The sequence below is a fragment of the Bactrocera oleae genome, chromosome 6 (genome assembly GCF_042242935.1).
Source record: "Bactrocera oleae isolate idBacOlea1 chromosome 6, idBacOlea1, whole genome shotgun sequence".
Taxonomy (NCBI): domain Eukaryota; kingdom Metazoa; phylum Arthropoda; class Insecta; order Diptera; family Tephritidae; genus Bactrocera; species Bactrocera oleae.
The window spans coordinates 62,426,509-62,447,635 of record NC_091540.1 but is presented as its reverse complement, the minus strand read 5'-3'; the positions used below and the strand labels follow the sequence as shown (position 1 = coordinate 62,447,635).

Here is a 21,127-nt window from a genome sequence, read left to right as displayed (position 1 = left end):
GCTGCAAAGCAAAAACAACAACAAGGGTGCTGGTCTGACAGGCAAATAGGGAGGCAGGCTCTGAGTAGGGCACGTCTCGATATAGTAGCGGGGGAGACGGGAGATGGCGCACTGCATTTCGGCTAGGCGAAAAGGCAGCAAGACGAAAAATAATAATAAAAGCGAGCAAACAGCAACAAACAACAACTCAAACGCACTTAACATAAATAACACACACACACAGGCAGGCAGGCAGGCATACGTGGATGCACACATGTTTGTATGTGTATATGCGCGCATTTTTTAAGGAACCATATCAAGACAAACGCTTTTTGCGTACAACGGCACATCGCTGCATGTTCGTGTGTGTGTACGAAATAGGAGCAGCGGCGACAGCGGCCGCGCGCACGACAAGCAACTTATAACACACTTTTATGCCATTTGCCTACATTTAGGCGCTACCGAGCACACGCCATAAAAATCACATATATACCCACATACATATGTATATGCATATATGTGTGTGGCTTTGTGAATAATTTTGCATATGTTCGCTTGTGTGGTTTTTCAAGTTTTGCACGCATACAAATATATAAATATGTGTGTGTTTGTGTGTTGTTGCCGCTTTTATTCCCGTTTGTTTAATATTCTGTGTTTTTGTTGTTGGTTTGTTGCATACAGTTAAATGCGCTGTTTTCCAAAATAAAATACCATGTAAATAAATGTAAATGTGTGAGGTGCGAAAATAAGCGAAAGTTTTCAGCCGTGGAATATATATGTTGTTGAAGAAAATGTTGTAGAAAATCATGAAAATAATGGAAAATAACATTTGGTGCAAGGCATAAATGTCGTATGCGGTAATAAGGTTAAAGTAGCTGGCATATATTTCCAAGTCGAAATTTTAGATCAAGCGCTGGGAAGCTTGTGTAGTGTGTGTCAATAAAAGTTGTTGTGCTTAGGTTGTTTTCTTATGAAACTTTAAGTAAAAATCGGAAAAAAAAATTAAGTGAATAATTTTTCAATAGAAATTTTAAAATTTTGGAGCTAAATTAACTTAATTTTTTTTTGAAACAAAGTTTAGCCAAAGTTGACCGCCTTTTGCCTTGAAAGAAGGAACTTTTAGAAAAAACGAATAAAACTAAGTACAAAAATATTGAATCTAAATTTCAAAACCATTTTTTTTTTTTTTTTGAAAATAAAATGGCGATTTTATAAAGAAATTTTTAATTCATTAAACCTAAACTCATCTTTGTCTCTAATTAATTTTTGTTGGCGGAAAACAACCGCCATAAACCAAGAAATTTTCCGAAATTTCGCATCAAACCTTTTGTATTTGCTTCCAAAATAAAATCTCTTAATAATTAAGGATTCATTACGAGTAAAAAAAAAATTTAAAAAACACTTTCTTCAGAAAAATATTTTTTTTGTAATAATATTTAAAGCTGCAAATGCATAACTGAGAAAACATAAATGAAATAAATAAAAGCCTTCAATAATAATATTTTTTTTTGAATAAATATAAAGTTACGTAAAAAAACGCTCCAAAACGAAATATAATAAATTAAATATTATGCTCAAAAAATTGTATTTGAGTACTTCAGCAGCATTTGTTGCAGGCTCTTAACAAATGCGTAAACCAAAAGTAAATTTTAGGAAAAATTTTCTCTACCAAAAGTAAAATAAAAAGATTTTTTTTTCTGAAAATAACGAAAAAATTCTTCAAAAATAATAGAATTATCAAATTTTTATCCTGAAGTTATAGAGGAGATCTTCAACAACATTTCTCCCAAGCCCTCAACAATTTCCAAAAAAAAATTTTCAACAAAGACTTCTCTAAAATATTTTATTAAAAATTTCCACTACAAAAATTAACAAAAACAAATTTTTTTATACATTTTTTTTTTTAATTTTAATAAATATATTTTTTAATTTTAATAAATATTTTTTTATTACATATATTTTTTGCAATTTGCACTGCAAGAACTTCAAAATAAAATTTTTTATGTTTTTAATTTTTGCCACAAAAGTTGTAAAAAAATTTATTTTTTCGACGAAAACAAAAATACTTGCAAACCTATATAAAAGCAAATAAAATGTTTAAATAAAAATTATTACAAATTTGTACTACAACAAATCAAAAAATTTATTTACCTGCGAATTTATTTATTTAAAATGACGAAATATTATTCACAAAATGAAATTCATAAATAAAATTACAAAATTTTACGATTTCGCTTTGCGTTTCGAATAAGCTCAAATGAATATTTCCAAAAACTGTCAAAAAAATTTTTGCGCCCCAAAAAACAATTACAATAATAACAACAAAAGCCTTAAGACAACAACGATAGACCCTGAAAACAACAACATCAGAAAACGAAAAGAAATCAGCAATCAACAACAAAGCCTAGCCACCTCGCTGCTCCATGCTGCTGCAACGGCAAACGGCAACCTTTGCTTCAGCTGCAATTGCACGCTGCTTCCTTCCTCGGTGGCCGAGCTGCTGCAGCAGCGTCATCAGCTACGTCATGCATACAAGGATATTATAAACGTCACAGCCTTCATGTTTTCATGTCGTGCACATGCGATTATATCTATATGCACACGCATACACGCACCCATTTGCATTTTTGCAACTCTTGCCCGCCGCTGTGTGGTGTATAAAAGGGTATGTGTGTCTGCCTGTGTATTTGTGCAATTTGGTGAATTTATCTGTGCTTGTATTGGTTATGGATGTCAATGCTGCTTTTCGGTTGTTGCTGTTGTTTTTTTTTTTTATTATGCACACACGTTGCAGCCAAGTACTACAATTTGATTAGAATTCGTTGATCGGCAAAGTTGGTGGCATGAATTTATGGATTGTTTACCGTTAGTGGACAGTTTTGCTATCCGAAAAGTTTATAAATTTAATTAAGAACTGCTTAAAGTAATCAAAAGTGAGCGAGGCTTCTGAGGACTCTACCAAAAAGTGAACAGTATTTTCTGAGGTGTGATAACGCTTTTTTGGAGTTCTTGTAGGATATTCAATCTGAACGAACTAAAAATAATATAAATTAATGATATTGGGGTGCGTGAAGAAATTTTGGAAATTATTTTGCGTATTGTGCTATTTTCATAAAAATTTGGCAGCCGTTTCTAGGCAGAAAGAGATGTTTAGTCAAAAATGAAAAATAAAAAAATAAATAAATAAATAAAAGTGTAAAATATAAAAATGTAAAAGAAAATAAAAGAAATGCAAATATTTCATAAATTCTACAACAAATAAAAAATAATTAATAAATATAATTTTTAATTATAAAATAACTATTTAATTAAATAATATACAAATATCGCAAAAATTAAAATTAAATTAATTAAAGTGAAGTAATATAACTCTAAACTAAAAATTAGCATAATTAATTTATGAAAAATTAAATAAATATTTAATTAAATAATTAATTTATAAAATATATATTTATAATTTATAATTCTTAATAATTTATAAAATTACTAAAATATAACAAATTATTGCAATTTAAATCACGAGGTGCAACTGTAAGTGAAACAAATGCTAAAAACGAAAAGAAAATAAATAAATTTCGTTTGAAGCTTTTAAAGCAAATAAATTTTTAATTAAATAGTATAATGTAATAAAAATTACAAAACTCGGACGTTACTATCAAACATTAATAGCTAAATTAAGTGAAAAACTGTGATATAAAAAAGTCTATATCTTTTGCACTACTTGTATAAATTAAACAAAAATTACTATAAATAATTTTAAAAACATAATTTAAATTCAATTGCAATAACTATTATGACTTTAGTTTATATAAAAATATTTAACTGAATTAAAAACACATTTTTCTAATAAATATAATATTTTTACGGACATTCGACCAAACAAACATAGCCCTATTTTCAACCTGTAAAGAAAATATTTTAAACAAGTTGCAACTAATTTACTTTTATTGAGCACTCTATTCTTCTGAAAAGCGGTGTTAAATATGAAATTTTGTATGAAAGCTCAAATCACATATATTTTAAAGTAATGTTTCTGATATGCTCATAATTAAAGTAAGTGAAATGTATCTAATACAATAAAAAATATCCTTCACAGGTGGTTTTTTAAAAGCTTTAGAGTGTATAAAAAGAAGTTTATCTTGGTATTCATCGTCCAGTTTGTATGACAGCTATTTGCTATAGTAATTCGATCTAAAAATTTTCTTCGAATGTCCTAGCGTTGCTTTGAAAAATAAGCCATGTACAATTTTGTTAAGATATCTCCTCAAATGAAAATTTCTTACATACAAGTACATGATTCCGATCGTTCTGTTTGTATCGCAGCTATATGCTATAGTGGTCCGATATCGGCGGTTCAGACAAATGATCAGCTTCTTGCAACATTTCAGATCAACATCTCAAAACCTGTGTAACTAGTTCTCGTATATACATACTCATAAACGGATACGACTAAATCAACTCAGATCATCAAGCTGATCATTTATATACGAGTATATACTTTATACGAGGTCTACGACGGTTCCCTATGGGTGTTAAATATTTCGTGGCAAATTTAATATAGCCTGTTTAGGGTATAAAACAGAAAATAATAAAAATTGGTGACATATAGATAACAAATAAGGCAAAGAAAAAATAAATATAAAGAAAATTATTGAACATGAACAACCCATAAATTACCAACATTTCAATGGCAAGAAATTAAAAATTGGATTTGATTTTCAAAAATAATATAATTATGAAATAAAGCCGAAAGAAGAAGTTAAAATTGATGAATGAAATTAAACAAAGTAACTAATATAAATGAAATTATAATAAATTTAATTGATAACCAGAACTAATTCAAATATAACTATTTGAAATTTAGAATATCTTTTACAGCTGCATTCATAAAGAATTTATAAAACCAAATTAATTGAATAGTAATTTAGAATTAATTGAAAACAAGTCAAATGAAAGCAAAGCTTAATCGATGTAATGCACATTAAGTAAATTTAACTTAATTAAAATAAATTCAAATAATTATGAAATAAATGGCTGGATTACATTTACTGGAAACAAAAGAAATTGGAATTATATTATTTCAAACCACGGCAGTATAGACAAAGTAATATAAATTTTGTAAAATGAAATAGAACTGAGTAAAATCAAGTTAAATAAAATGAGCTAAAATTAATTAATGAAGTGAAATGAAATTGAATATAATCGTATTTTACAACTACAAGAATAAAAGTCAAGCAAAATTGAGTATACTTAGTACTGCCATAAGTTCTGTTACAAGTTCAGGTTGTTATAAAAATGAAACTATAATCTGTTTTTCAATAAAGTAAATTTTATTTATTAACGCATATATTAAATGAATGTTGTACAAAATTTTATTGAAAATGGTCATCATGCTGCTTTCACACAAGCTCTCAAACTATTTGGCTATTGAACAATACCAGCACGCACATTTGCTATTCGCATTGATGACGCTGTACGCAGCAACTATTTTGAGGACGTTGTCCAAATTTCTAAGGGGTATTCGACAAGCACTGTTCTTTAAATCTAACCGCAAACGATAATCCCATGGATTCCAATCTAGACTTCCAGACGGCTAATCATCTACAGCTATGAAACCACGAGTTGCTTGACATTGATTTGGTTGACATATGCATTTCATTTGACATAATTTTCCTAAGGGGTTTCTGCGAATGCGTTCGCAAACAGTTTTTATGGCTGAATTGGTCCGAACCACGCAAGTTTACCAAAGGCGCTTTCGAACACAAAAAGCTTGAAATATTTTTTCAAAAAGACTAAACCTTATTCGATTTCGTGTTCAATGAACCCAACTGGCTACGTTTTGGTGAAGCTGCAACTGCAACAAAATATTTCAAAAAAAAATCATCGACTTACAAATTTAAATATTTGAAACTTCACATTTTTTTCATCAACTGATCGGTTATTAATTTGAGTTGAGTGATTGCTGGATGCAAAACCGACTTGCTCTTAACTTATTTGTCATTAATTGTTGGCATTTTGTGATTTATATTGGATACACATACACATGTTTGTATGTGTGTGTTGCCTGTGACAGTTGTCAATATTAAACGTTATATGGGAGAGAGTGCATGAAATATATATATTCTAGCGCTAACTATATATGCTATCCATACTACTTGTAGTTTGCTTGTAAGTGTGTGTGCGTGTACACATTTCCACATATAAGAACGCAATGTGCATTTGTATTAGCAATATGTCAGTGGGCATTTATTTGTTTGTTTGCAAACAAGGCTTGCTTCGTTTTCCACTTCCCTTTCGCAGCAATAATTTTGCAACAATACACAGCTAACAACAACGCCCCAACGGCCCACCGGCAGCGGCACCAACGCCTAGTCGCTGTTCAGCAGCCATAACGAAAGTAGATATACAAGTATATACATATATATATATATGAATGGGTTTGTGTGCGAGGCAACCAACAGCGACGACCATCAACTGGCAGCACAAACAACAACAACTTCGACAATCATTGACGATGTCCTTGCGCCAAAAACGTAAACGCAAAATAGAGAAGGTTTTTGCCTTCAATTTTTTGCATTTAATTTTCTTGCCTTTTTATTTAAATTTTTCCTCGTTTTTTTTTTGTTTTTTTTTTGCTTCTCTACCTTTTATTATTACTTTTTTAACATGCTGTACATTTTACAGTGCCTACACACACATACACATGCATACGCATGTGCTGAAATTATAACATACATGTGTGTGTGTGTTGTGTTGCGTTGTTTATATTGTTTTTTCGTCAGCTATTGCACGCATGCAAAGAATGTGTTATAAAGCCTCGCAGCGGATGTCCTTCACCGTTTCATATCGCCAACCAAGCAAACAAGCATACACACAGGCGCACGGACGTGTTTGTTGCGTTCAGCGCTGACTTGTGCGGCGGGCGTTGGGCTGGTTGCATGCGCAAGCGATATATGAAATGAAAATACGTTCGTGCGTGTATGTGTGCCTGCGCATATTGTTTGGTATTTTTCGTATATTTCCGCTCGTGCAATTTGAACTTTTTTCCTTTCTGCGTATGTGCAGTATTTTTCACGCGGCTACAAGTGCTTGCACAAATTTGAAGGCCATCAACTGACACACATGCATATTTTAATTTTTTTTATAAATTTGTTTTTAGTTTTTTAAGTTTCAGCTATTAAATTGCAAGAAAACAACTAAGAGGGAAGCTAAAGTTTAAAGTTCTCATATACTTAAAGGCCAACATATTTTCATAACCGTAAGGTTTTGTGTTACAAATTTAGTTCGCATTGATCGGAACTCATGTCAATTTAAAGAGAATCCTTTTAGGCTCCAAGTGACATTTTTTTTAAGGATGGCCGTTTGTATTTCTTAAGATACCTATTGATTAAGTGCAGTGATTATGGAGAAAATTTGTGGTTGATAATCCATCTTTACATGATTTTTCATATTCCACTTCACTTTACCATTCATTATTCCATTATAGCAATTGCTTCAATCCATCTATTATTTTATTCAAATTGGTACCATAAATTCTTTGAGACTAAATACGAATATTGATAAAATTCTTTTCCCCCCCTACAGCTTGCAAAAATTAGCTACTCAAGGCGTATTCACTTGCATACACATTTCTTCTCTACTATTTTATGCAAAAACGAGCGGCTTTACCTAAAGAAGAAATCCAAGATTAAATTTGAACCGTATTATTTCATATAAACTACGTGCGCAAATTGACTCAATACAATTTTTTTTTTACTAGATTCGTACAACCCTTTTTGATGGTTGTGTGATGCCTGGTCTCCATATGTGAATTATCATGTATTTGGCAGTTGTTAGCTTACGGCGCGAAGAGTTTGTCCTATGATTTTTGTATTCCCAAAAACCCATGGGATGGCTTAGCGATGACTCTCGTTTCTCGTTGAGTCAAACAGTCAGTCAAAATCATGTTAGTATGTGAGTCTAGCATTAATACGTTTTATTCCAAAAAATTAAGCAATTGAGTCGATCTGCTTGAGATATTGAGATTCTCTGCTATCTCTGATGTCAACTCTAGAACTTTTCGATGAGCTCATGTCCTTCACTGAATACATATGCTACTCGAATTTATACTGGTATTCGTTTTTAGTTTTAATGGGTCAGTCCTGGTAATTTTTCATCTTAAGTATATACCCAGAGTGTGATAACAGAACTTGTGTAAGTGATTGATTACAGAAGCAAATCGGAAATGCATTTTATAGTAGCCTTATTATGACATTTCCTAAATTTCTTAGGTATTATTTCTAATTACCGCGATTCATTATTATTATTTGTTTATAAAATTCTGTGTTTGAATGAATTTCTGATAAACTATCCATAAATAGGATTCGCCAACATTCAATTGCTATAATGAATCGCTGCTTCAAATATTATTTATTTATATAACTCATACTGAATAAATAACTTTTTTGAAATTTTGTGTTTGGGGTGTACTTAAATTTTTCTATTATCTCACTAAAAGTTTCTATTAAAAAATGTTAGTCAATTAATTGCACAGTATAATACAAATACTGTGCAATTAATGCTTGTACCGACACAATTTTTCGCTTTCACTATTTACCATAGAGACTTTCAAATCTCTGCAGCAGGAGTGAAATATAATACCTTCGTGTATTGTTAAAAATATGGGTTTCAAGAAGTATATTTGGTTAGCCTAAAGGTAGACTAGGTAGGTATCGTGCATAAAGGTAAATTTAGTTTGCCTAAAGGTAGATTCATAGAAGTAAATATGGTTAGCCTGAAGGTTGGCAATGTAGGTAGTTTCATATAAGTAATTGTGATTAGACTAAATATAGGCTAGGTAGTTAGTAGTATTGAAATAAATTAGGTTAGTAAGAAGTTTCATAAAAGTAAATTTGGTTAGCCTAAAAGTAGACTAAGCAAAAATGTTTATCCTTTACTATACTCGTACTTAAAGACTTCATACTGACTTGGCTAGGTTTAATTGACTTTCAAATCGGTTTTACAGGTTTTACTGTAAAATATTAAATAATTCGCCTTTGTTGTTGGTTATTGAACAAGGCGTTTCTACACACAACTACACTTGCACACATACTAAAAAAGAATTTCTTCATTTCAACTACAGTTTGGTCTTTCGAACAATTTGAAAATATGCGACTATCGAAGTGTAAGACACACACATAATAAATAATAAACGAAATAGAGTGCACTATTGTGCAAATATGGCACTGAATACAGTTAATCAAAATTTTACGAATACGAAATCTAGTTAGTGCAAAAAGTTGAAGTGAAAATGGTTGGATGTCATGCCAAGTGATTGAAAATATTCAAAAAGCAATGAAATTTATGCTAATATGTGCCAGAGTATAAATATATAAATCTATATAGGCGTGGTGCTTCACATAGAATACGGCAATGGCCACGAGAACTGCGTGTGACTGTATTTTAAATTAGCAACGATTTAAGGTATATTTTAGTGAAAAATAAAACAAATATTTATTTTGTCAGCGTAAGGTGTGTTATAAATAATAACTGAAGAGCGATAGTGTTGTTTTATGTTTCAATAATTAATTTAGCTATAAATGGCCATTATAATATAATAATAATCAAAACTAGCGAAAAAGAAATAATTCAATAAAATAGCAAAAACGTTCTTATTGGTGTCTATTAAGTGTTAAAATATAACAGTTAACTTATTAACGTATAATTATGCAAATATTATGCAAATAGTCAATAAATATATAAATAAATGTTTATTTAGAAATGCGAAAAAAACCGATAGCGCTGATCGCCTAATAATGGAAACAGCGAAAGTGAGCAAAAAATTTAAAATAATTTATAAACAACATTTTAAATAAGTGTTAGAAAAAAATATCATATAAGTAGTTAAATATATCAGACGCGCAAGAGCCAAAAATAGTAAAAAATAATTAAAGAAATTAATAAAAAATTGAAATAAACTACAAAAAAGGTGCTAATACAAAGTGTTTAAAAATAATAATAATAATTATAACAAAATACAATAAAAATTCATGAAATCAAAAATACAGAAACTAAACGTAGTGATTTTGTGGCTTAGCTTAAAAAATATTCATATATTTTTTTTTTCTTCGAACGCCTATAATTTGCATTGATTATAAAGCGCAGTGCAGCGTCAAGCACGCACGCACAACTTTTGAGTCAGCGCTTCTACGAGGTCGATAGCGCGCCGCTAGTGGACGACGTGCAATCATATCAGCTAAGAATAGCGACACGAATTGCCGCCTAGCGACGTTACGGTCAATGGTCGGCGACGTAGGAACAAAAGCTTGACGCGCATACACAGTTTTTCAGTTAACACTAGTGCGATTAAGTAGTTAAAGAGATTGATATTAATACGCAATAAAAGTATATATAAACATTTTTAATTGTAAATTAAAAACACAATTGGTGCTATCAAAGTAAGCGCTACGAAGAGCTTTTTAGAGTAAATTGCATAAACCCTAAATGTAGGCAACAAAGAAATAACAAAAATTAATAATTCAATTATGTGTTGAACGAAAATAAATAACATACATAGATACAAGCTTTGCAATAATCACAAACAAGTCTTTAGAAAGTAAATAAATTAAGCGCACAAGCTTGAAATGGCTGCAACGTAAACGTATACAGCTGCAGGACACAACGCACATTGGCATGTTTTTGGTTGCATTACAAGCGCGCCACAAATTGCCAAAAACAAAATCTATTAGAAAAATAAGCAAAGCTAGTACCCGCCGGAGTGTAGACATTTCGCACCAAGCAAGCAAAGCTTACCCGCCCCAACGGCAAGGACGCAGCCTTAACGCACACCTATCACACCAACTCCGTAACTTGAATAAAGCCTGCGCTCACGCGCGTATAACACAAACGTTCACAAAAAAAGCACAAATAAACCGCGCGTCATTGCCGACCAACTTCCACTCCAACGCACCACTAACCAGCGCCTTCGCCCAATCATCATTAGCTGCAGCGCTTTACCAGTTTCGGTGGCGCAACAGCAAATTGAACTGTAAAGCATCCGTAACCTATACAGCGCTACCGCAAACCCAGCGGCGCGCGGCAAAAAACAGCTATAAAAGTCGGGCAGCGAAGATAAACGCACGTAAGCGTACGCGTTTAGTAGCGCTTTGTAGACGCGCTGTTATACGACCACCATACATACAAACGCACAACACTACACTACGCCGCTGGACGTCGTACATACGCCGGGCACAACACATTCGACGTCGAGCCGCCTGTGCGTCGCCTGTACTGAATAGCCGCTCATTCTGGCCGCCTCACATAACAGCGAAAGCGATAACAACAATTCTGTTAGCGGCAGTGGCAGCGATAAGAAGTCCTTCTCGTTGCATTGCTGTTGCGTGATAGTCGACATAACGCCAGTTTCACAGTCCGCGCGTTTGACATCGGCAACAACGGCCTCGGGAAGGGATGTAACCGCTGGCGGCAGCGGTGGTGGTGGTGGCGGCGGTGTACTCGGTGATGGTGTGTCACAGCTAGCGAGTAGCCTTTTTCGTTTTGGCAGTAAAAAGCGCGGCGTCTGCATTTGTAATGCCCAGTGCCCAATGCAGTCGCTGGAACAGGCACAATTGGGTCAGCTGGACCCGGCGCTGAAGACACATCATGGCTCATTGGATCGCCTCTTGCAGCAGCAAGAAAAACAGCAATTAGCGCCACAACAGCAACTACAACAACGACCAAGCGCCTCAGCCGTGCACTCGATGGGCGGCGTCATTGATGGTGGCGGCTCAGGCGCGCAGCTCGGCTCAGCCGACTCCGATGGCGACGGCGATGATGAGAAGGAGCCTGAGTTGCCGCCACGTCCACCATCACGCATAAAATCGCAAACGCATGTGCGTCATATAAAGGAGGAATTCGACCGCGGCGTGGAAGTTGAGAAGTTCTATCACCAAATCAATGGCGATATATTTGAGATAACGCGGCGCGTGCGTGCACGTGATGAAGACACCATCGAGCAAAAAGTAATTAAGCGTAAAGGTTCTGTCCGCTTACCACCAGAGCCACCACCACGGCAAGCTTCGGTTGCGGCGTCAGCAGCGGCAGCGCATCCGCAAGTCTATCGTGCACATGGACACGGACATGTGCATCAGCATCATGTACACCGTCATGGAGCGGAGGGCGGCAAGCCGCAGTTGCCACCGCGCCGCCAGAAGAGCGCTGAGGAGGTGCCGGTATCGAAAAGCACGACGCGAGCACCTGAAGAATTGGAATGGTTCGATCGTAAAGCGCAACAAAGACATTCAGCACGTTCGGCAGAAAGTGGCGCGGTGCGCGAAGAAACTATCGAGTGGTTAGCGCGGCAGAGAGGGCCGGTGCGCACATCTTCTGGTCCTAGTGAGATTACTGTAATGAAGGATGAGGTACCCGACTGGCTCTTAGAGCATTTGCCACGCAAACGTTCCATGGCCGAAAGGCCAACTGAATCGAAGGCGAGCGCTGCTTCCTATGCCAAGGCGCTGAAGGAGGAGTTGGCTGAGCTGTTGAAGAAGCCATTATCTAGACAAAGCTCTGCTCAACATAGCGAGTTTTCATTGCTCAAAACCGACATTGTTGAATGGCTAACGAAATTGCAGACTTCATCACGCAGCTCGGCGCGTGAAGAAGCGCCACCGCCGAAAACGCGTCGCGCGCATCATCGACGCAATGGCAGCGGTGATACGCAACGTTCGCATTCGCAAGAAGATGCCACTGTCGCACAACAGGCGGCGCGCAAGCGGCACTCGTTGGGTCATAGTGACCGCAGCGAGGAAGAGATGCTCGATTGGATTGCGTATCCGTTAAATAGGCTGCAATCGTTAGGCAAGCCACCACAACAGGTCGGTACGATGGACCGACGTCAGCCTTTCGTCGAGATACATCACAAGCCAGCAGTACCGCCGCTGCAGTCACAACTACACCAACAGCCTATATGCACAGAACGCGAGCGGCGATCACATGAACGTTCGCGCCAACGCAAGCTGCGACATTCCGCTAGTGAAGTTGTGACTGCGCCCACCACCTCTGCCGCAGCGCAAAGCCAATTGGAGCGTTTGTATGCTAAACCACACAAGGAGCGTTATCAGTATGTGCCTAAGGATGCCAAGGATATAATGTTGCCTCCCAAGGAGAGCGCTATGACCACTGCCGCCACCAGCTCTACTGTACGCGAATCGAAGCGTGAGCGTTCGCGTCGCCATCAGACACAACGTTCGGCCACCGTCTCGGACATGTCCGGTCATCACAATGGCGGCCTTAAACGCAAATCGTCATCGGCGGAACGTGCGCCGCGTTCGCCATCGCCTTGCAATGATCCCGCCTGCCGTTTGCTTCCCATTTGCACTGATCCCCACTGCCGTTTCCTCGAATGTCAAACAATAGAACGCGGCGCCGGCATGACAGTGACCACTTCCGCCTCAACGATGAACCTCGCACGTCATCAACAAGTGGCGCGCGCACAAATGCACACAGTGCCTGCACACATAACGTCGGATGACACACCAACGCCGCCACCACCACCGCCTCCAACGTCACACCAACAACAACAATTTCAGTCGGCACCCCAGCGACGCCTCGTTATTTGTCATGAGTGTCGATCGTGTGCGCCGTTACTTACCTGCCAGAATCGTAAATGCTTCAATGCCGCCAAGTGCAACTCACTGCCCCGCAGCGCAGCGGATTTCAATCGACTGCGCACCACACTCGCTCAGCCGCCGACAACGCTCGACGACATCGAACCGGCGCCGGAGACGCCATCACCACAAATGCCACGCCATCCCGGCATGCAATATCGCAGCAATTCCCAGCCGAATACGCTGCAGCGTGGAGACTCAGCTGCCGCCTTATGGCATCAGGACACTATGGGCGCGGTGGGGAGCGGTCCTATGTTGACTACCGGTATAGCAACGCATACCATTTTGTCGAGCTCACAACCACCGCTGCCGCCTTCATTACTACACATCACGCATGCGGCCAATGGTCGCCACTACTATAACGGTCGCAACGGTAACGGTATATCACATCTGAACGGCACAAACGGCAAACTTATGAAGTCCGCATCGGCGGCATCGTTAAATTCCCGTCGACGTCGTCACAAAACGGTGCATTTCGGTGAGAATTTACTACGCGAAGTTTGTCAAAATCGTAAACTAATCAAAACTGAACAAGTTCCGTCCGGTTCGGCGCCGATGAAGGCCAACATTCAGATGCTGTACAATTTCGTTGAGGGTGTGTTGAGCGCGTGGGTGGACGACGACGAAGAACAAGTGCGTTCCGGTGCCGAATCAGAGCCCGAACAGGGCACGATGGCATTGAAACCGATTTACCGTTGTAATCGACTGCGCTATCAGTGCATCAAACGTATCGTCGAGGAAGCGGCCGAGTTGCATGGCACACTGAAATTGGGCAATTCGCGTTATCGACATAGACATTGGCGCAGCACCGCCAAGCAATGCAACGAAATGTTTCTGCGAAAGGTAAGTTTAATGAAATTAAATTGAAAAGGGTTGCCACATTTATCTAAATAAAAAAGTTTGATACAACAAATTTATTAAAAATTTCAATTATGCTATAAAAAAAACATTTGAGTAAGATTTTATTAAGAAATATACTAATAGAGTTGCCACCTGATTTTAAATATAAAAAATATTCAAAACATTGAAGTTAAAGGTGTAATATATAGTTTAAAACAAATATTTTAATATTACGAAAATTTTTGAAATTAGAAAGAAAACTAAAAAGAGCTTGCCACCCCTATAAAATTTTGTTAAGTAAGTAAACAAAGTAAGTACCAAATAAAAGCTATTTGTACTTACATCTGTGTTACTAAAAAATATATATCTTCCCGACCTTGCCACATAATAGGAAATATAGAAAAATTAAAAAATAGAAATATAGTGATTCACAAAAGCTCAATATTAATAATTATTGATAACTCTTTGCTTTAAAATTTTTAATCGATAAATTAATTTTTCACAATCGATTTCGAAAGAAAATATATATTTTCTTTAATTAAATTAATAATCTTACCAATTTTTAAATACATATGTATCAAATATATCAATAGCTATTTCAACAAACAAATATGAGCTACTAGAAAAATATAGCTTTGCGGCTTAGCCAATTAATCGGAAACATAGAAAAACTTAAATGCACATATATTTTTAAAGTAATTAATAGAATTTGCCTAAAATTTGTAATCGATAAATTTATTTTAAATAATCGATTTTGGTATTTAAGATTTATGTCGTTAATTAATTTAATAATTTTACCAACTTTATTTTTAAACTCGAACGCATTAATTAATAGTTATTTTTGGCTATAAATATTTGTTACTAGAAGAATAAATTCGCAACCTTGCCATCTAATCGGAAGTACAGAAAAATGTATATTAGAATAGAAGAAACAAAACGGTTCACGAGAGCTTAATTTTATTTATTGAAAAAATTTTGTCTAGAAATTTTTAATCGAAAATGTATTTTTACAATCGATTTCGATATTTTCTACTTCTTTGGTTAATTAGTTTAATATTTTACCAAGTGTATTTTTGGAACACGTAGTCGTACTTAGTCAAAATTCTTATTGTTTTTTCCACTCATTTCAATTTCTCTTTAAACATATTTTTCGATAATTTATTTTAATTTTTTTACCTTCAATTTTTAATTCTTGTTGGTACATTTTAGTATACGTATGTAAATGTTTTTATTTTATTTAACTATTAGTTTTAACAATATATTATATAAAAAATAATGTTTATTGAAATATACATACAAATCGATATCGATATTTTTATTACAATAATTTTATATGAAATAAATTAATCGATAATTTTTAATCGATATTTTTAATGTTCGTGGTTAAATGCAAATTTCATAGTAATATATTGTTTTTCGATAAATTTATAAGAATTAAATTAATCAACAATTTTTAATGAATATTTTTAATATTTTTATGTCGCCAAAATCCACAGGTTTTGTTCTGTACAAAACTTAGTATATACATATATAATTTAATTTATCGATATTTTGTACAGCTTTTTTTTTGTCGATATTGCCCTAGATTAACTTCGCAATAAAAATTCGCAATCTTGTGTCCCCAGCTCTTACCATAATTAAAATACTAATAATTTGATTTATCAGTGAGCACGAGTATGTACCAGTATTAAGGATTACTATAGTCCCCATATTTGCATATTACCAATTACAATATATGTATTATTGTACTTGCTGTTATTGTTATTTGTACAAACATTTTCTGAGAAAAATCAAGCATCGCAACGCCACCCACAATGCACTCGAGTGTCAAGCGTGATCGACTAAACGATAATAAACATAAATAATAGCAAGTCGCATTAAATGCCTAATCCAAGTCTTTGTCCTCCAAAATTCTGAAAATATATTAAACGAGTGTATGGTGAAACATTAGGGCTTTTGTGTTAAGTCAATGAATCAAAAGGCATTTTTGCATAAAAATATACAACCGTTTGGCTTGAAATACATCCGCATTAATCACCGCATTCTACATTTGTTTGTGTACTAGGGTGGTAGATACTCCAAAAATGGTATGGTGGATTTTTTAAGTCTTATTAATATAAATGTTCATAGCGGAAACAAATATCACGCATACAAATTTTGAACTGCCTATAAAACTATAAAGTTGCGTCCCAGAGAGTTCAAATCGGCATCAAAATTTTTATGAACAATTTTCGTTTATATCATTCAGTATCATAGCAAGAATTGAGTTTAGGAATTAAAAATTTTTTTTTTCATATTTCAGTTTCACCCTAATGTGTTCATGCCCATGCACAGAAGCTGTAATTGAAAAAGGCGCTATAATATCTATAGATACATATTTACAATGGGCATGAAGCATGAATACTATAAACCTCAGCGTATAAATACTTACATACATATATGAAATTGTGTGTATGTGCTAGTGTTTGTGCTTGCAATGCCATTATAATTCGCATAGAAATTACTTAATCCATGAAATGACATGACAGGCCGCAACAGCAGCGCACAGCATAAAACACTACAGCAAATTCACAAAAACAAAGCTTAAGTAAAGCAACAACAACAGAAAAAAATTAAAATGGCTAACGTATGAGCAGCAACAATAACGGTGTGTAAGAGTGTGCAATAAAGGGAAAAAAAATATAGCATGCGACATTTATTGTTGTCACATTGCTTTTATTCATATTTTAGCGTATTTCCTCTATGCCGACGCATTTGGGAATGTTGCTGCCATTGCCGCTGGCGTTTGGGGCTCTATTTTTCTAGCGCTGCCGTTCAATGTTCCGCTTGTACGATTTTGTGCTTGTGTGTGTTTGATATGCGGTTGCAGGGATTTCAGGCAGCCTTTTTAACAATTTACAGTCGTTTATAAAAGTGGTGGCATCTACTTGTATATGTGTGTGTATGCTTGTGTGTATATGTTTCCAAGCGAGTCTTCATATATCTTTTGTTTGTTGATTTGCTGGATTTTTATGTATTGCATGTGATTTTAAGGATTATGCAGCTCCCATTTGTTATGATTCTGTTTTCCGAGTTTTTTTTAATAACCAAATTGGTTTGATCGTTATTTATGTTAATCCAAATACATAATTTGTGAAATTAAGCATCGGCTATATTAACCAAAATTTTATTTATTCAGTACGATTTATAAAATTTTAAATCTGTAGCAAGTTATTTAATATTGAAACTATTGAAAAAAATAGTTTTCGTCATTTTTTAAATCATGGTTGTAAAGTTTGTCAGAAAATTGTCTTCTAAAATCTTTTGCGAACTCGCTAGAGAAGCTGGGCAGTGAGCTGTTTTACGAATGAATCAAATCTTATGGGGAGGGTTGACCGAGGAGTACTGTATCATAAACTATCCATCAGCTTCAGTTTTAGGCTTTCTGGCCTGAGATGTGTGCTCTGATGCTATCCTGATGAAATACAATTACTCACGTATTGGTTAAAGCTGACCGCTTTTGACTGATTACTTCTTTCAAACGCTCCAATTGTTGATACGACCCGATCTGAATTAAGAGTTTGGCCACAGGCGAGCGGCTCATAGTAAACGATTCTGCCCAACCCTACCAAACACACAGAAAAAACATTATTTTATCCTGACTTATTTAAGTGACTCCAAATGGTTTTTTTGTTTCTAGTCAATCGAAAGAGTGCCTACGTGGTAGTCGCCCTCGGTGCTTTTTACCATTTTAAATTAAATACATTAAAATTTCTATTTAGGGATATATTTAAAACAACTGCTCAGATACAAAATATTTAAAACAACATGATAATATGAAACATTTACCTATACTAATTTTCCATTGAAATTCAATTGACCCAGGCACTAACCCAACAGCTAGCAGAAAGTTCGTACTGAAAGTCCATTTAAAAAGTCTAATTTCCTATTTTTCAATATGTTGATAAACTTGATTGTTTAATAAACTCGAGTTTATGGGAATCTCAACTCGAGTTTATAAGAAACTCAACTCGAGTTTATGGAAAACCCAACTTGAGTTTGTGAGAAACTCAACTCAAGTTTAAGAGAAACCCAACTCGAGTTTATTAGAAACTCAACGCAAAATTGTCATTAAGCTCCTTAAGCAACTCTGAGTATAATAATTAACACTTCAAGAGATTCAAATTGTGTGTAACTGCAGGGTTGTATTTTCAAAAACGTTAAAAGAGCAGTGTTGGTTGCGTCAACTGAAAAGTTAATTTAACACTTTGCATGATTCATTCCATATACAAACTGTCTGGACCGTCAAAGCTAAGTTTTCAACAATGACGTAAAACTTTCCAACAAAACAGGGTTGTATTTTCATAACTATTTTTTTTTTGTATGCTTAAACAGATGTTTGTGAATAATGTTCCAACACTAAAATTTGCAATAAACTCGAGTTTGTGGTACATACATATGTACGTGTTATGCAGTGTTTATCATATACACCGTAAGATTTTCATAAGCCTTCTTTATAGATTTCTATGGTAGGTTATAAATTTAAATTGAAATCATCTGCAAATCTTATACTTGTACATAAACAAAACTACATTAAACTTCAGTTCCAAAAATCGCGTGGACCAAACCTTATATCCACAAAAAAGACAAACCAGCAACGAACTTCAATTCGAATTAAATAAACGGCAATAAGTTATGGCCATCAAAGACTATGAGCGTTGCCAAAATTTGGCCGCAAAACTAATCAAAATAATCACAGTTAAATGCAACATAAATCTTGCGAGTGGCTAAAACACAGACAGTGAAATTGTACAACCTAGAAGGGCGACGGGCGCTGGAGGAAGGGAAAAGAGCCGAAAATTGAACGAAACAGCCGCAAGCCAACAAAGTAGCAGCTGGCCATAGCGATGGGAACGATAGCTGAAGGATAATGGGAGAGCAAGAGGAAAAGAAAGAGAGAGAAGTAGAGAGTGAACGGCGCGTTTCAGCAAACTTCTTATATTACAAGCCTTGCCTACTACTAGGCGTACTTACCAGCATATGTTTCACGCGCCAAGCAGGCGTTTTATGAAATTTCAAGTTTTTCGAGCAACTATTTAGCACACACAAGTACACATGCTCAAACATACGTGTATAAATATTTATTGTACACACACACACACGCGAACACTCACATACACAAATAAGTGGGTGACAGCATAAGCGCTGTGAATGTGGTTGTGCTCTAATGACTTTTGGCAACATTGCGCCAAAGCGATTGGATTCAGCACAAAGTACAGCAATAATAATAAACACACACACACACACACACTAACACCAATATACATGCACAACAAATGGATGAGTAACGCGTTCTCAAATTTCTACTGCTGCCCATCAGTCAGCGCATACACACATACATAGTATATAGAAACGCGTCGACGATGACGCGGCCAAAGAGGCCAAGTGAGGGCAATTTGGAAAGTTAAGTGCAACCACACCCGTTTGGGGGCATGAGCTCGAAACGCAACTGCACATACACACACACACTCTTACACGCTTGTGTATGCAATGTATATATATATATATATATATATATATGTGTGTGTGTGTACGCGCCTAACGCCCAGTCGCTTAACCTCAGCACGCTGTGCGGCTAAAATTTAAAACATTTCAGCCAAGATTTATGGTTTGCAGCATCTCAAGAGCAGAAGCTGTACTACAAGAACAACAAAAGGAGAAACTTCAAGCCAGCACAACAACAGTAAGAAGCGCGTACGAAAATCACACAGCATCCTTGTAACGCCACAATTGTGTCATGCGGTGCGGCAGGGCGCGGCACGGCAAGGCAGCCGTTGTTGCAATGCAATTCTATGCTTTTCCGCCATTTTCCAAAGCAAATTGCACACTTTTGTTTCGTTCGACGTCAAAGTGAATGTATTCGCAACGCAACAACAACAGCGCGACTGGCGTTCATGCGGCCGAGGAGAGTGCGCGCCATAAGGGGCGCTGCAAACGCGCTGAGGCCACCGGAAACCACAATAACGATTACGCTCAACGCTCAACGCTGTCGCTGATGCTGATGTTGATGCGCTGTGCTGTGCTCTGCGCACTGACGTTGGCGTTGCCGCTGGCTTTGGCTTTGGCTGCCTTTCAAATTGAAACCGATGGTTGGCGGCTGTTGGCGCGTCGCCGCGGCCAAATACAATGTGCATTTCGAATTGTTTCAAATGTCTTTAGAAATATTTCGAATGCATGGGAAATGGGTGTGTTCAAAAGAATACATAATGAAAAATGAGAAACAGTAAAAAAACGCTATCGTAATAATAGTGAAATTGTATATCGAACGCTTGCTGTCATAAAATGTGACACATAATGGCCATTGACGCCTTAAAGCGACACAATTATTTCTGGAGTACTTTAAAATTGCTTGTCGTTTTGTGTTGTAGAGATTTAAAAGTACTCTTTCAAAAAGTTTCAAATATTCTTCATATAGTTGAAGTATTTTGCTATTTTCCTTATATGTTAGTACATATAAAAATCAAGTGGATACTCAAACGAAAATTCATTCCAACTGAGTTTATATTCACCCTCTTCAAACATAGTAAAATTCAACAAAATGCAAGTTAAAATTAAAATTCCATAAAAACAAGAAAAAATGCTTCACAAATAAAAAAAATTCCCTTAAAGGACTTAACTTTGAT

At 35.7% G+C, this 21,127-nt stretch overlaps 1 protein-coding gene across 16 annotated transcripts in view; it reads left to right on the top strand.

Annotated features, from left to right (window-relative positions):
- The window catches only part of sif (still life), a 378,461-nt gene that overhangs the window by 113,630 nt on the left and 243,704 nt on the right, over positions 1–21,127 (top strand). For 3 of the 16 annotated variants that reach the window (XM_070111156.1, XM_070111155.1, XM_070111153.1), the window contains exon 1: positions 10,530–14,468. The exons of 8 other annotated variants lie outside the window; for them this stretch is intronic. In XM_070111156.1, the coding sequence (XP_069967257.1) occupies positions 11,562–14,468 (2,907 nt within the window). In that variant the 5' untranslated portion in view covers positions 10,530–11,561. Of the gene's footprint in view, positions 1–10,526; positions 14,469–21,127 lie in introns of those variants that run through there. 5 more of the 16 variants (XM_070111158.1, XM_070111157.1, XM_070111154.1 and 2 more) reach the window with 3 other exon arrangements.